Source organism: Megalobrama amblycephala, linkage group LG2, assembly GCF_018812025.1.
Source record: "Megalobrama amblycephala isolate DHTTF-2021 linkage group LG2, ASM1881202v1, whole genome shotgun sequence".
In the NCBI taxonomy this organism is placed as follows: Eukaryota; Metazoa; Chordata; class Actinopteri; order Cypriniformes; family Xenocyprididae; genus Megalobrama; species Megalobrama amblycephala.
Window position 1 is genome coordinate 17287321 of NC_063045.1, and position 15751 is coordinate 17303071.

Sequence of the window (15751 nt, forward strand, 5' to 3'; positions counted from 1 at the left end):
TTTAGTATCGTCGAGAGGTTAAAAGGAATTGGATTGACGGTCGTGCGAGAGAAGTCATCGTGTTATACCTGCCCAGAGCCATAGAAAGAGCTCTGTACCCGCCAATAGCGAGCAAGCTGGATAAGCCAGTCTGTGATTGGTTCCCGCAAAAGTGTAACAGATGCAGCAGAAATGAATGTACGGGTTTCCAGACTGAGTTGCCGGGCGAAATCAAATCGCCGGCAGATCAGGCTGGGTTTACCCAGTCTATGTTGCTAAGCCAATAGCACACAAACGAACTGAACAAATGAAATTTGTCTGCCGTTTTAGATCAGGGCTATAACAGTTAACTAAAACTAAAACAATCAAAAAAAAAACAACAACAACAAAAAAAAAATTTAATTACTTGAAATGTTTCTATTAGCAGTAGCAGCAGCAATAATCAACAGCAGCAGGAACCATAATTATATTGCCAATACTGTCTAAGTAAGCAGCTCACTACTTTAGGTTTTGGAACGTGAATTTACCAACAGGCTCTTTCTGGTTCTGGTGCAAAATCTTGATGTTACTGCCATCCATGTTGGCCATATTTATTGTGCCCCCGTCCATCCAGAACATCTTCCTGTAGACCACAACAAAACAAGATGCATTCAGAAAGATGGATGAGTCTTCAAGATGAAGGATGGGACTCTTACGCTTTAAGGAACCTGACCCGTGTGAAGGTCGGGGAGGTAGAAAAGAACTTTATCTTCACAATCACCACAAAGCACAAAACAATCAAATAAAGCTGTCTCTATCTCCTTCATACATCTTGATACTGCACATGAACCTACCTGACAGATGACTTTCAGAAATGTCGACAGGGTCGGAAACTAAAACGAGCAGACAGCTGGCGGAAAAAAATGTGACACGAGGGGCGCGGATCTATATAGAGATATCGAGGAACAACATAAAACAACATGCCCACTGTACCGTGCACAAAATCCATCACTGGATTACAGAATTGCGCTATATTAAATCTCATGCAAACAATTGCGAGGAACTGGCTCCATTTTTAATTAGATTGCATGTCTGGAATCATAATATATGCTAATTAAAGAGCTGTCACTGACTAGTCCAACAAGGGCAAGATAAATTTGCATTTCTGATTGGCTGACAACCAGTTTGGCACCGTTAAAGAGTTTTCACGGCTATAACAATTTGTCAGTCTTAATCAACTCCAAGAAAATGACTCTAATAACTTTAGTTAATTGTGCACAATGAATATAAACAGAGACCTGTTCAGTAATTAGCTTTCTAACTGATGTATCTTACACGCAGTTTTGAAGGTAACGAAAGGTGACATTTTGACGGAAGTATGCAATTACTTATTAATAAAAACAGGACATCGATCTGTAGCGACACACAGGCCCATAACTTCTCCATTACTGATTTGGTTAATTGTTAGCATGGTTTTTGCTACGTTACCCTTTAGACGGATGCAGGACGAGACACTTGGGCTTGTCCATGCCGTGAACGACGGTGGTTTTAAGAGATCCGTCAAGACGGGCGACATTAATGTGGGTCTCATCGTTGTCTGAGCTCATCCAGTACATGTTTCTGGACAGCCAATCAATAGCCAGGCCACGGACATTAGCGAGATCTGTAAATACAGATATTAACAATAAATAATGTGCGTTTCTCATCACGTTAAAAGTATAACAGTAAAATGTAATATATGAACACAAGTGGAAATTTTAAAAGAAAGAAAGAAATATATATATATATATATATATATATATATATATATATATATATATATATATATATATATATATATAAAGACAGGTTAAAAGTTAAAGAAAAACAATGTAAAGAAGAAATGGGACAATAAATTGAAAATTAAATATTTTTTATAACATATTTCACAATATATTGTAACAAAATAAAACTATATAGACACATAAAACAAACTGTCCCATTTCATTACATAGTTTTTCTTTAACTTTTGCCTCTGTTATATGTACACACATACAGATGTAAAGAAGAAATGTGCAGAAGAAATGGGAAAAAATAAAATTAATAACTAAATATAATAAGCTATGGATAATCTGCATATAATATCCGCTCCTTCCATAAAATGTTTTAACAAAAAACAAGGCAGCAAAAAATAAATAAATACTTAAGAAATGGGACATAAATAATATAATATAATATAATATAATATAATATAATATAATATAATATAATATAATATAATATAATATAATATTCTTTCAAAAATGTATTAAACAAGACAGGACCTTTATTTCCTTTTTTAGTTAAAAAATCTACGTTTAAAAAAAGGAAGAGGAAATAAATAATATAACATAACATAATAATTTGCATATTGATTCATGCTAATAAAACAAGCTGAATCACTGCAAACAAAATGACAACAATAAGGTAAAATAAGGTATAATTTAATAGGTTTTCTTTGCAAAGACACATTAACTTTATTAATAAAAGTAGGAAAATTAAAAGCAATATGAACTGTGTGAAAAATGTAACTAGCAAAATGGATTGCAACATACCTCCAGATATGACTGTTTCGAGTTTGGTTCCATTAATGAACGCCCGTTTTATAGTTCGGGTCTTCACGTCAGCCCAGTAAATCCTCTCATCTACGGCATCGTAATCCACTGCCGTGACATCATCAATATCAGGTACGGTGAGGGCCATGATGACGTTGAGGTACGGGTTGTCTATGTCCACTCCTCGAATCTCAGATCTCCGAGCGTATAACAGAAATTTCTTCACGACTGTTCAGGTACAAAAATATATCATTCAATTCAAATTCATTCTCAATTTAATTCAGTTTCTCTCTCTAGTATCTCCGGGAGTGAAAAATATGACCTAAATCTGTTAACGGGACAAATGTAATAAGGGGAATTGAGTGTCCTTACAAAGGCAGCGCTATAAAGACATAAAGCTCAAAGGACTCATACTGTAAATTCTCTTTTCTTGACCTCCAGAGAGATCTCTGGGGCAGCCGTTAAAGAGAGATCTCCATTTCAGTCTGTAATGAGTTTAGGTAGGTCACGTAAGTCTCTTGATACATGCTATAATTATTCCAATATCAGACATTCTGATTTTTATCAAGTCCATTAAATTGGATCATTCATTTTTATGAAGAAACCTATACTGTAATTTGCAACTTGTGCCTCGCTAAGCATCAGTGTGTGAATTCTTTTTAACCAAAATGCCCACTTGGCAATGTATTCATGCGAAAAAAAGTGGGATTAAAAAAAAAATCTGTTTTGGGACCAAATATCAGTTCTGTGCGTTAGACTTTGCCATGTAAAAATACCTGTAAGTGTATAAGGCTGGCAAGTGATTACATTTTTTATTCTAATTAATTACACAATGTAGCGGTTAATTAAATGCAAATTAATCGCACATCAATTTTTTAGGGGGGAAAAATTACTCCCAAAAGATCATGTAAAGTCATTATTGTGTTAAATGACAAAAACATCAAATAGACATTACAAAAAGTAGCTTGATTCAACATAGAATTCATTAAACATAAACGTTCTAGCTTCAAAGGTCATGAGGGTGAGTAAATGACGACAGAATTATCATTTTTTTTAATTCTCTAAATGAGAAACTAAAACTGCCAGTAGGTGGCGGTAAATGTCTTAATGATTAAGTCCTTGAGTCATTCATTCATTTGATTCGTTCACAGAGCTGATTCATTCAGCAATTAAGGCTGCGTCCGAAAACCTAGGTAGCTGTCTTGCTGCCTCGCTATCTTATAAGAGAATGACTTGTACGGCAGCATTTGTGCATGAAGGTACCTCACGAAATTGATTTCGGACAGACTTCTGAGGCAGCGTAACAGTTTAATGATCTACAGCAATATAGTGCGAGCTTTGGTGAGAACTAAACAAATATTTAATTACTACAGTAGTAATTTCTCGATAGAAATGATATCAAAATTGAAATATGTTGATCAAAATCGTACATTTATACAAAAACTGAGCAGCAAACGCAACTTTCGGACGCCATCTTTATTTTTCTAGCTCAACTGTCACAGAATGGAAAGCACAGGATTGTGGGATATCAAAGGCAGCTAAGGATACATCTATGCTTCCTTCAAAAATCGATCTGAGGAAGGTATCTCATGAGAGAGGAAGTGAAGCTAACATTGGATTCGGACGTGCCTTGATGCCTTACTACCTTGAAATGTGTCCTCGGAAGGCAGCATTTTCCAGATTTCGGACGCAGCCTCAGTAAATGGCTCTCTTTATGAATGGGCCATTGAATCATTGATTCACCCGATTGATTCATTCAAAATTTGGATTCATTCAGAAACACCACTGTGTGTTGCTTGGACACAAACAACAGTTCTGCTCTGGCTTATAGGTAATATTTTTGTTGGCAAAATTAAGCAAAAACAGACAATATTGTGTCTAAAATATAAAACAATATTAACTTTATTGAACTGTGTATAAAATCAGTGTCACATTTGCATTTGTGCTATTCAGGATATAAACCGCACCAGCGTGATACTGTGCTCGTTACTCCTGCGATATTGCTTAACTATATCATATGATATAAATATGAGACAATACCCTAACTCAGTGATTCTCAACCTTTTTTGAGTAATGGACCCCCATCATATTTGGAACCATCTTCAAGGACCCCAGAATAAAATTGACTCATTGGTATCATTAATGACTATGTGACGACCAAATGTAATAAACTATAATTTACTACTACGTTAGTTGATTTGTCCTATATTTTGTCATGTAGTCAGTTATATTATACATATATTATCTTCCTCTTTTATGGGAACATGTCAAATGTCAATATATACAAAAATTCATATTCAGATATTTTATAAGGACCCCCTGGCTTTATGTCAAGGACCACTAGGGGTCCACGGACCCCTGGTTGAGAAACACTGCCCTAACTCATATTAAAGAGGAAAAAATAGAAGCAAAAATTTAAAAAGGATGTGTATTTAAGTATATTTTTAGTATAAGTATTAATATTATTAACAATACATCTTTTAAATAATAAAAATAATTAAACATTATTAATTTATTAATTATTATTATTATAAAATAAACTTAATATGCATGATCTGAATTTTCTCATCTTTAAAAGTCTTCAAATGTCAGAGTTTGGGTCTGTGGGCCAAACTTGTCTCGTAAAAAGGGAGATCTACAGCCCAGAAGACAGATTTAGCTCACCTTGGCAGGTTCGGTTGTTGGCCGAAAGTTTCATGAGATGTGGACAGGAGCAAGACGCAGAACCATTATAATTTATAAGACAGAGGTGAGAACATTGGCCTCTTCCCTTGTTACCATCGCATGGATTAGGAGCTAAAAAGATGGGAGAAGAGATGGAAAAAAAAAAACATAAATAAAAGAATATCTGAGTATACATTCTATGTTACATTTATATTTAATTCTCCTATAATGATTGATCTGTGAGTCTTGTAGGATTTCTTTAGCTAGTTATTGGTTTGCATCTATGCATGTAGACCTGAAAACCAGAAGCACTCTGCTTAACAAGTGGAATATGTGGATGCTGTGCTGAGTAATTAGGCCCCTTATTCCCTACCCAACAATCCCAGGGTTTGTTCTTGCTCAGAGCAAGGTTGTTACTCCACAACTCTAAATGGGACCGTAAAACACAAGGAACTAAAAAAAAAAAGCATAAACAAGTCCATAAAAAAAGTCGTTTCAGGCCTAATGAATACAGTAATCTCAATGGCACTCTTGCTAAGCTATTCTGACACATGAAAACCGATAGAGATGCAGGCCAGCCTCTTCAAACGCAGACAGGTAATGAAAACGGACACAGAACAGACATCCTGTGCTTAAAAACAAATTCCCAAACAAACTAAAGCAGGTGCTAAGCCACAGGACAAAAAACAGAGAGCAGAAACAAAAATAAATAATAACAATAATAAAAAAAGAAGTAGAAAAAGATTTAGAAATGGTTCAGTCTAAAGATCATTGATTTTATTAAATATTTTCATTCATTATTTTGTCGGTTGATAGTTTAACTGACTATTAACTTGAATAATTTATTAGAAAACATTTAAAAATGTTACATAATAATTATAATAAGAATACATTTTGTTTATATAGCACCTTTTAGAAATCAAAGGCAGCTCAAAGTGCTTCAAAGGTCAAAAACATTTTTTTTTTAATAAATAAAGATAAGACAAGCCTTAAAAAACAACAACAAAACAAATTAAACAAAAGCAACAAGAGCAAAAAATAAAAGGCAAAAAAATTCCAGCACTATAAACAAAACCACAAAACAAAATAAAGCAGGTCTTAAGCCAAAGGACAAACAGCCAAGAGCAAAAACAAAGAAAGTGAGAAAAAATATTATAAATGTTTCAATTGAAAAAGCTCAGGATTAACTTTTGGCTTAAAAAAAAGAAAAAAGAAAAAAAGCACATTTCTAAACTACCCTATGAGGTACATTTCAAAACAACCTTGTTGAAAGCTAGAGACGACAAGTCTAAATATATTATTCTAAAAATGATTCACTCAAGAAGATTCACTTTCATCATCATTTTCAAGGACTGTATATGCAGTCGAAAGTTTTCACTACTTAAAATGGTTTGATCAGAACATGAAAAAAGCAGACCCGCCATCTCACAAAAAACCTTCCCACATCTGTGTGGCGTATCACTCCATCCAAAATGTAGGTTTATAGCTGCCCATCACAATCTGGAACGCTGTGTGAACATTTCCGCCAACCCATTATGAGTGTTTATCTGGAGTCATGAGTTAACAAAGAGCCTCTTAGCGCCATTAAGGGTGTAATTTTGCTTTGGTGGATGATGCCAAGTTCGATGTGTTGACAGAAGGCTTATTCTTCCACATCTGGCAGATGTACACCCAAGGGAAAAGATGCTGGACAGCCATCATGGGCTGATTCAATTGTGTTTTATTTATGGGGCGTTTTTTGGCTCTTCTTTTGTACTTTATTGCCCAAACGGTGAACAAATTCTATTAGGCAGATTAAAAGTGGGTTACAGAAGGAGGGACAGATTTCAAGCGCATGTTTAGTGTTGATTGAATGAATGCATGCTACAGGAAATTACCCAGAGGTCACTGGCACTAGCAACCGGTTAAAACACCCTAGCAACCTCATAGCAACCCTCTAAAAACAGTCAGAACACATTACAGAACAAATTTTTGCTTTGATATGCAAGTTTTTCAGAAAATGTAAACAAACAAACAAATAAATTAAAAAATAAAATTATTCAATGTTTTTGCAGCATCTTATAGGAATAGAGAACTCTATTTTTTCGTATTTTTAATTTCTTTGGAAACAAACAAACAAAAAAAGAAATAAGAAAAAAAAATGAAACTAAACAAAACAAAAAACAAAACACCACATATTTTTCTAAAGAAAATAAGTTATCTTTGTTTTTTTGGTGCTTTGTATGTTGTTGTTGTTCTAAAATCTTTGTTTGTAAAATTGCATTTAGAAAGTCATAACAGAAATGTGACCTTTAGTGTGTGACTGTAAATAAATAAATCCAATATTTTTTGCAGCATCTTATAGGGTTCAGCATCTGGTCATTTGATTTTCTACTTAAAGAGAAATAAAGACTTTTGTTTTTTGGTTGTGTTTAAGAAACAGAAAACTGTAAAATAATTAGATTTTTCGTATTTTTGGTAAAAACAAATTAGATGCTTTAATATTTGTTTTGCATGAGTGGGCAGCCCTGAAATGCCCTGCCTGTCACATCACGCAGAATAAGAGTTAGTCTGATGTACTGCTCTGCAAATTAGTTACAATAGCGTTTTTGGTATATTTCTTGCCAACAGCCTACATCTCATATAGAGCAGAACAACAGGCAGAGGCGCCGGCGCGATACAATGCTTGACATTTTAGGTCAAACTGATAAGAATAAGACATTATTTGAAACTGTAAAAGGTCTACTTTTATGTATATACACTCACAATGAATAAAAGCTACAAACTGCTTTTGTGAAATAAAGAAAACAAAGCGGATGCACTTTTTGCAGTCTCTGTCTCCATCAACAACTTTCTGAAATGCGTCAAAAAATAAATAATACTGTAAGCCTTAAATTTACCTCAGAGGCAGAATGCAATATGATGCGTGGCTTAACTCAGCGGAAGATATAATTTCTGATGAGTTATTTAGATGAGTTAAAGTGTTATTTTTACATAAACTTGTACCCTACACATTTTCCTAGTTGGGCTTTTCTCAAACTATATCCTATGCGGAGGACTGAATCAATGCTTGACTTTAAATGATCTGGATCAGCGACAGTAAAGACATTAATATGATCTCGCTTTAGTTCATAAGTTCATAACACATAATATCAGTTTTTTTTTTTTATGTGGGGTTGGGTTTTTTCCATGAAACACAAACAATGTTATTATTAAAAAATCAAATTCTGCTGTTAATAGCGAGTGAAAACTTTGCATCTGAGGTTTCTTAAATAGGCCTTTTGAGAATAAAATGAGTAGGCTAAAATCAGCAACCACAAGTTTAATATCTTCCTTCGTGTTGTTTTAGATCACATAAAAGCCAAATGCCATTTTATTGGTTATGAATGAAGTCATCTCTGATTTGTCAATAACATGCATCAGCCGTTTTTTGTTTTTTTCTTCTTCTCTTCAAATCTTGTAAGCGCTGCTAGCAGGTGTTCATGACAAAGCCAAAGCATTCTCGTGAACAAGCTTGGCTTGCCTGCCGCATCTCTCCTACTGAAAATGCTTGCGCTTGCGCGTCTACCATGTAGTACAGAAGACTCGGGAGGGTTGACTAAAGGCCACTCTCACATGTGAAACAAATATTAAAGCATAAACTCATTTTTTACCCATGAACCAAAAACACAAAAAAACCTCTTAACCTTTTTTTTTTCTTGTTTCTTAAACAAAAGGAAGGGGGAAAAAAATCAACCTTTTCTCATTTCTCTTTAAGTAGAACACAAGAAATAAGAAACAAAACAAAGTAACAACAACAACAACAAAAAATACACAGATATTTCTCCAAGGAAGATAAAAAGTTCTCTTAGTTCTTGTTTGGTACTTTACTTTTTTGGTTGTAACTGGAATCTTTGTTTGTAAAAGTGCATTTAGAAAGTCATAACAGAAATGTGATCTTTAGTGTTTTTAACAAACAAACAAAAAAATAAATAAACGTTTGAAACGTTTAAAAAAAATAACCCTACAACCTTTCTATACAAAAAGTTTTTTTGATGGTTTTGCAGAATCTTAAAGGAATAGAGAATAAAATAAAATAAAATCTTTGAAAAGTGCATTTAGTTTTTAGAAGGAAAATCAGAACAGATATGTGACCTTGTAGTGTTTGACTGTCTGTTTCATATTTCAGAAATGATGGGAATTCTTGATAGGAATCAAGGGAGTTCTTGACGAGACAGCTTTGCAGCCAATTAGTCCCTAAATTCTTCTAGTGAGAAATGGGGAATGTGCCAAAACTGGGCCATTGAACGCTGTTAATCCAAAATGACAACTTCGCTCAATCTAGAGACTTCTCTCATTATGTTCTTTTGGATCCTTCACATCATCATCTGTTCAAAGTCCCTCTAGACAGTTTTGAAAGACAGCGAGACGGTTTCTTACTTTGTGGCTGCCTGCTGGGATGGTATATCTCCAGGTCGAAGGGTTGGGCGCTGGTTTTTTGGATCACGGTCACATTGGCTCCGGTCCATTTGTTGGCTTTAGTCAATGTGTTGGTCCTCCAGTCAGTCCAATAGACGTTCCCTCCAAAGAGAGACACGGCAAAGGGGTGAGAGAGGAACTCGTGTCCTCTAAGAATTTCAATCACCCCAGTGCCGTCATATAGAGCTGAGTATATCGCATCAGATCTGAAGACAGACAAAAAAATCATTGTAATCATCATAATCAGAGTATTTTGAAGTTGACATGAAATCAAGACAAAAAAAATCATTGTAATCATCATAATCAGAGTATTTTGAAGTTGACATGAAATCAAAACTGACACTATTTACTTTCTTAATACACACTTTTACACACTATCAAACTGAATCAAACAGAATATATTAAATCTTTAAAGTACATCACTTTGAATTGCATTAATTCAATAAATTAAATGGATTTGAGTACAGAGTTAAAGGGATAGTTCACCCAAAAATGAAAATTTGATGTTTATCTGCTTACCCCCAGCGCATCCAAGATGTAGGTGACTTTGTTTCTTCAGTAGAACACAAATGATGATTTTTTTAACTCCAACCGTTGCCGTCTGTCAGTCAAATAATGCTAGTGGATGGGAACTTCTACTATAAGAGTAAATAAAACTTGCATAGACAAGTCCAAATTAAACCCTGCGGCTCGTGACGACACATTGATGTCCTAAGACACGAAACGATCGGTTTGTGCGAGAAACCGAACAGTATTTATATCATTTTTTTAACACTAATACACCACTATGTCCAACCGCGTGCAGCACTCGTTAGTAAGGTCTGATCGCGCTGACAACGGCAGTGAAAGTATATGCGCGAGACATCACTGTCGCTGTCAGAGCGCGATCAGACCAAACGAATCGAGTGATGAATGCAGTTGGACATAGTGGTGTATTAGAGGTAAAAAATTATATAAATACTGTTCGGTTTCTCGCACAAACCAATTGTTTCATGTCTTAGGACATCAATGTGTCGTCACGAGCCGCAGGGTTTAATTTGGACTTGTCTATGCAAATTTTATTTACTCTTATAGTAGAAGTTCCCATCCACTAGCATTATTTGACTGACAGACGGCAACGGTTGGAGTTAAAAATCATCATTTGTGTTCTACTGAAGAAACAAAGTTACCTACACCTTGGATGCGCTGGGGGTAAGCATATAAACATCAAATTTTCCTTTTTGGGTGAACTATCCCTTTAATATTCATTATGTTTGATTCGATTCAGTTCAGTTCAGGTTGATTCCATGACTCGAGTCATGTCAAGTTAAAGGATTAGTTCACTTTTAAATATACTTTTCCTGATAAATTGACTCACCCCCATGTCATCCAAGATGTTCATGTCTTTCTTTCGTCAGTCGAAAAGAAATGAAGGTTTTTGATGAAAACATTCCAGGATTTTTCTCCATATAGTGCATTTCAATGGCTACCAACAGATTGAAGGTCCAAACTGCAGTTTCAGTGCAGCTTCAAGGGCTTTAAACGATACCAGATGAGTAATAAGGGTCTTATCTAGCGAAACGATCGGTCATTTTCGACAAAAATACAACCGTTTATGCTTTATAAACAAAATGACCGATCGTTTCGCTAGATAAGACCCTTATTCCTCGTCTGGTATCGTTTAAAGCCCTTGAAGCTGCACTGAAAATGTAATTTTGACCTTCAACCTGTTGGTAGCCATTGAAATCCACTATAAGGAGAATAATCCTGGAATGTTTTCATCAAAAACCTTAATTTCTTTTTGACTGACGAAAGAAAGACATGAACATCTTGGATGACATGGGGGTGAGTAAATTTATCAGGAAAAGTGCATTTAAAAGTGGACTAATCCTTTAAGACAAGTAAAATGAAATCAACTTGAACTGAGTTGAATCTAATTGAACTTCATACAGTAAATCTAGTTCAATTCTGAATTACGGCAATTCAATTAAGTGAACTGAGTCAAATCAACCTGAAAAAAATTGAATCAAATTAAACTTAATAAATCATGTTTAACTCTAAATAACATCAGTTCAATTAATTGAACTGAACTAAGTTGATTTAAGTCAAATAAAAATAATTCAATCTGAACTGAATCTAAAAACATTCTAAACCTTAACAATACTTTTTTTCAGTGACGAAAAAGAGACGATAACAAACAATGACTAAATAAAAAATATTTTTCAATGACAAAATCGACTGAAATTTTTCGTCAATGAATAAAAACGAGACGAAAATGTTAGTGAGGGACGATTCGGGAAGAGATGGAGATCTAGTCAGAGCTGATGCCTCATAAACCTCATAAAACTTTAAAAAATGTAAACATCTGGGAGAAAGAAAAGAGAAAGCATATGGATAAATCTGAAAAAGCATGATGACACAAAAGAGAACTCTATTCAGTCCAGTTTTCTGTGCACAGACAGAAAGCCGAAACTGAGCTCTCTTTTGAGTCTTTCCGTGCTTAAACGGACAAATGCACACAAAGTTATGTCAAAATGTCAGTTTTGCCGAGTATTCACATAAACACAGTCGGTTATGTCTTAAGTGAACGTAAACAGTTGGCAGAATATCGGATGTGTAATAGTGAATTGGATCCGTGTATCTGGCCTTAAAATGACAGCAGTCTAATAACCTGCTGCTGTCCATCGTTAATATTAATCAAACAACAAAAGAAAAAGAGAAAAATCACTCAATGTTCTTGACTGAATAACTTTAATAGCTTTGTTAATAACCTTAATCACTTTATTACATGTTCAAACCTGAAAATAATTCAAATTAACAGGTTATTGATTGTTTTCTACAGAAATATATAATCAGTTTGGAAATTTTGGAGAAATGCTTAATTGATGCATTACAATTTAACTAAACCCATTAGATTTTAGTCAACTAAAACAAGACAATTCAGATGACTAAAATATGACAAAAACTAAAAGGCATTTTAGTCAAAAGACTATGACTAAAACTTAATCAAAGTTTACTGTCAAAATTAACACTGGTTTAGAGTACACTGATGCCTTGTTAAAAAAAGACAGCTGAGAGAAAAAGAAAGAAACTGTTGATAGACTGTGATAAAAGAGGGATGTGTGATCTGAATATAGCAGAGACAAAAATGAGGCAATAGAAAGCAGAGAATTGATCAGATTCTTCATTAAGTCCAAGAATCTCATTATCTGAATATTAATTTGCAGTGCACTTGGAGCCACCGGGCACAGGAGGAATTGAATAAGCGCTGAGAGAAATGCAAGATGAGAGTTTATGAACATGTCAAGACAGCAAAATTGTAAAAAAAAATAAATAAATAAATAAATACATGATGGGCAAAATTATAATCTATAGTAATAGTATATCTCCGTCAGCCTGTCATTTTGTCGCCTGCTGAGGTGGATCTCAAATTTGAACCGGTACAAAAACACATCAATCATTCAACAAAAAGCTGCTGCTTGAATGTGTTACCAACGACTGAATCCGAGCTTGCTCCCAATTCCCTCCCAAATCCACCCTGTACGTTACAAACAAACAAACTTGTCTTGTGAAAACATCACGAAATATTGACAAAACCCAACAGAAGAGTGTGCGCATCCTTTCTTACCGGGCGTCTGTCCATACTATCCTGCTCTCCATGTGATCCAAGGTGAGCCCATTGGGCCAGGCGCCGGTGTCCATGTCCTTGAAAACCACATGTCGCCGTTTCCCGCTCATGGAAGCGCCTTCGATACGAGGAAACGTGGCATCCCAATCGGTCCAGAACAGGGCACTGTTGACGACAAAACTCAAGTGTTTAAAGGACTTTCAAAGGAGGGCTTGCAAACCACATCCTCATTAAAAGCATCAGCATTAGTGCAATTACAAAACAGGTAAAAATGTGTAATGGCCCAATTTCATGGTAATACCCCTTCTGGAAATCATTTAAAAAGCTCCTTTATGGGTGATTAGACTGGTTCATTACAATTCGCAATCCACAGTACGGAGCTATCAATCACTGAAGTTGTTCATTAAAGCTATGAAGTAACTGGAAAACCGGTGCCGTTTGCTGTTATTCCCTCTTAAAGTTGAGACTGGATTGAGGAACTCACCCCTGGCCGGGGTCCACGGCGATCGCCCGAGGGTGTTCCATACCCCCGGCGATCAGGGTGGTCCTTAATTCGCCATTCAGCTTGGACACCTCAATCTGGTCCAGGTTACTGTCGATCCAGTAGAGATTTCCTGCTATCCAATCAACAGCAAGACCCTCTGGAGTGGCTAGACCATGTTGGACCACCACCTCGATCGCCGAAACACCTGCCAAGACGAGTAATTGAAATGTTGTGGGGGAAACAAAGGTCTACAGTTGTTAGCTTGCCAGTCAAGTTCACAATTACTCAGATTTGGTGTTTGTCAAGTGTTAATTTTGGACCCTCTGAAGTGTATGAAAGGGAACGTTAGCAAAGCCCTCAAGAAAAAGTGGGTCCCACTTTCTCTCTCTCTTTCTCAATACCTACTCATCAGTTCCTTTGTGATATGAGTGTAAATTACTTCTCACACATTTTGGGGCTTTTGAAATATTAACACAGTTGGTAGACTGACTTTGTTTTTTAATTGGAAAACAGAGCAAAAGAAAGAGCTCTCTCTCAATATGCTGAACAATAAGGAACATGAAAAAATTGACTGACCACTAGAATTTTCTTTTTCATTTGATTTATTCTTTTTTTTTTTTGTATGATCTGTTCTTAGACAACTCAATACTAATAACAACAAATAACATAAAATATATGTAAATAACATAAAAATAATAAAGTAAAAATAATGTAACAACAAATAAATTAAAAATCTAAAATAAAATATATGCCCCAAAGAAGTGTTGCTAACACTTTCAGACATAAATCATTCATTTTACTTCATAATTCATTTCAAATCATAATATTAAAGTCACGTCTTCATCTTGAAGGTCCTCTTCCTTTAATTCACCTGCTGTGAGTTTAACGTGATCATATATACTGCCACGGGTTTTAGAATTGTAAATAATTTTAAGCTTAGATTTTTTGTTGTAACTTAAATCATACATGCTTTAAAAATTGTTTAGGATTATAATATAATTTCTCTAACTTTAAGTAGGTCATATAAGTAACTACAAACATAAGAAAAAAAAAATTACTACTTCAATAATTTTGTCAACACCATCAGTTGTCAACTGCACTTTGAAAATGCATCCTGCAGTGAACACTAGATTTGTCAGTATTTATAAAATATTTTTGACACATTGTTTAAGTATCTGGCTGTGTCGGAGTGACAGGCAAGGAAAAAACACATTTTGTGAGAAAATGGTAGAAGCAGGAGGTTGAACTTAAACATAGGAGAATATCTCTTAATGCTTTCATCCAAAATAATTTCTAGACTGACCAAAAATTTCCTGTCAGCATATTCAAGAATCAGTGCTCTTGAATGATCAGGGTTTCACCTGCAGGTTTCACCAAGTGTTAAACTTAAGTGCTGCAGGAGCATTACAATGAGCTTTACAGGTAGCATTACATGGACGTAGGACTTGCACTGACATATCTTTAAATATGCCAGTGTTATTGTTTTGTCTCAAGATGCAAACCAGTATTTTTTTTTTTTCCTAGGGTACATTTATAAAAGCTACTTAAAGCTGCAGTCCGTAACTTTTTTGGTTAAAAATTATCCAAAATCAATTTTTGAGCAAGTACATAACCAGCCAGTGTTCAAAACTACCTCATTGTCTTGTCTCGATTCACAACGGTAAGCTTGTAATAATGTTTTAAAATAAGAGCGACATGGTGGATTTCCGCTGGAAATTCGAGCATGCAGCAGTTCGTCTGTGCGTCATTACGTCACGTCCGTAAACAGAAAGGAAGGAGTTCCGTCCAGGCTAGTCGGTTTTATCACGTGAGGATGCTGCTGGTAGCGGCACGTTTATAGCCTTTTCTCACAGCAGCTGAAATAATTAAACTTATCATTTTGATGGCGGATTGTAACCCAGAAAGGTCCAAATGACAACTGGAGATTCACCCGTAGTCAAAAAGCAAAAGACTTTGGAGTGGCTACAGAAATTTAAATCTACAGGTAATGCTAATACACACTAAATACACAGTCATGTGATTTAATCA

The 15751-nt window shown here is 35.2% G+C and overlaps 1 protein-coding gene across 1 annotated transcript in view; it reads right to left on the reverse strand.

The window, feature by feature from the left end:
• lrp1ba (low density lipoprotein receptor-related protein 1Ba) overlaps positions 1 to 15751 on the reverse strand; it is a 306610-nt gene that overhangs the window by 151429 nt on the left and 139430 nt on the right. The window contains 7 exon segments of the mRNA XM_048163800.1: positions 507 to 601; positions 1447 to 1621; positions 2532 to 2759; positions 5196 to 5327; positions 9594 to 9838; positions 13240 to 13404; positions 13724 to 13928. Coding sequence (XP_048019757.1) covers positions 507 to 601; positions 1447 to 1621; positions 2532 to 2759; positions 5196 to 5327; positions 9594 to 9838; positions 13240 to 13404; positions 13724 to 13928 — 1245 coding nt within the window.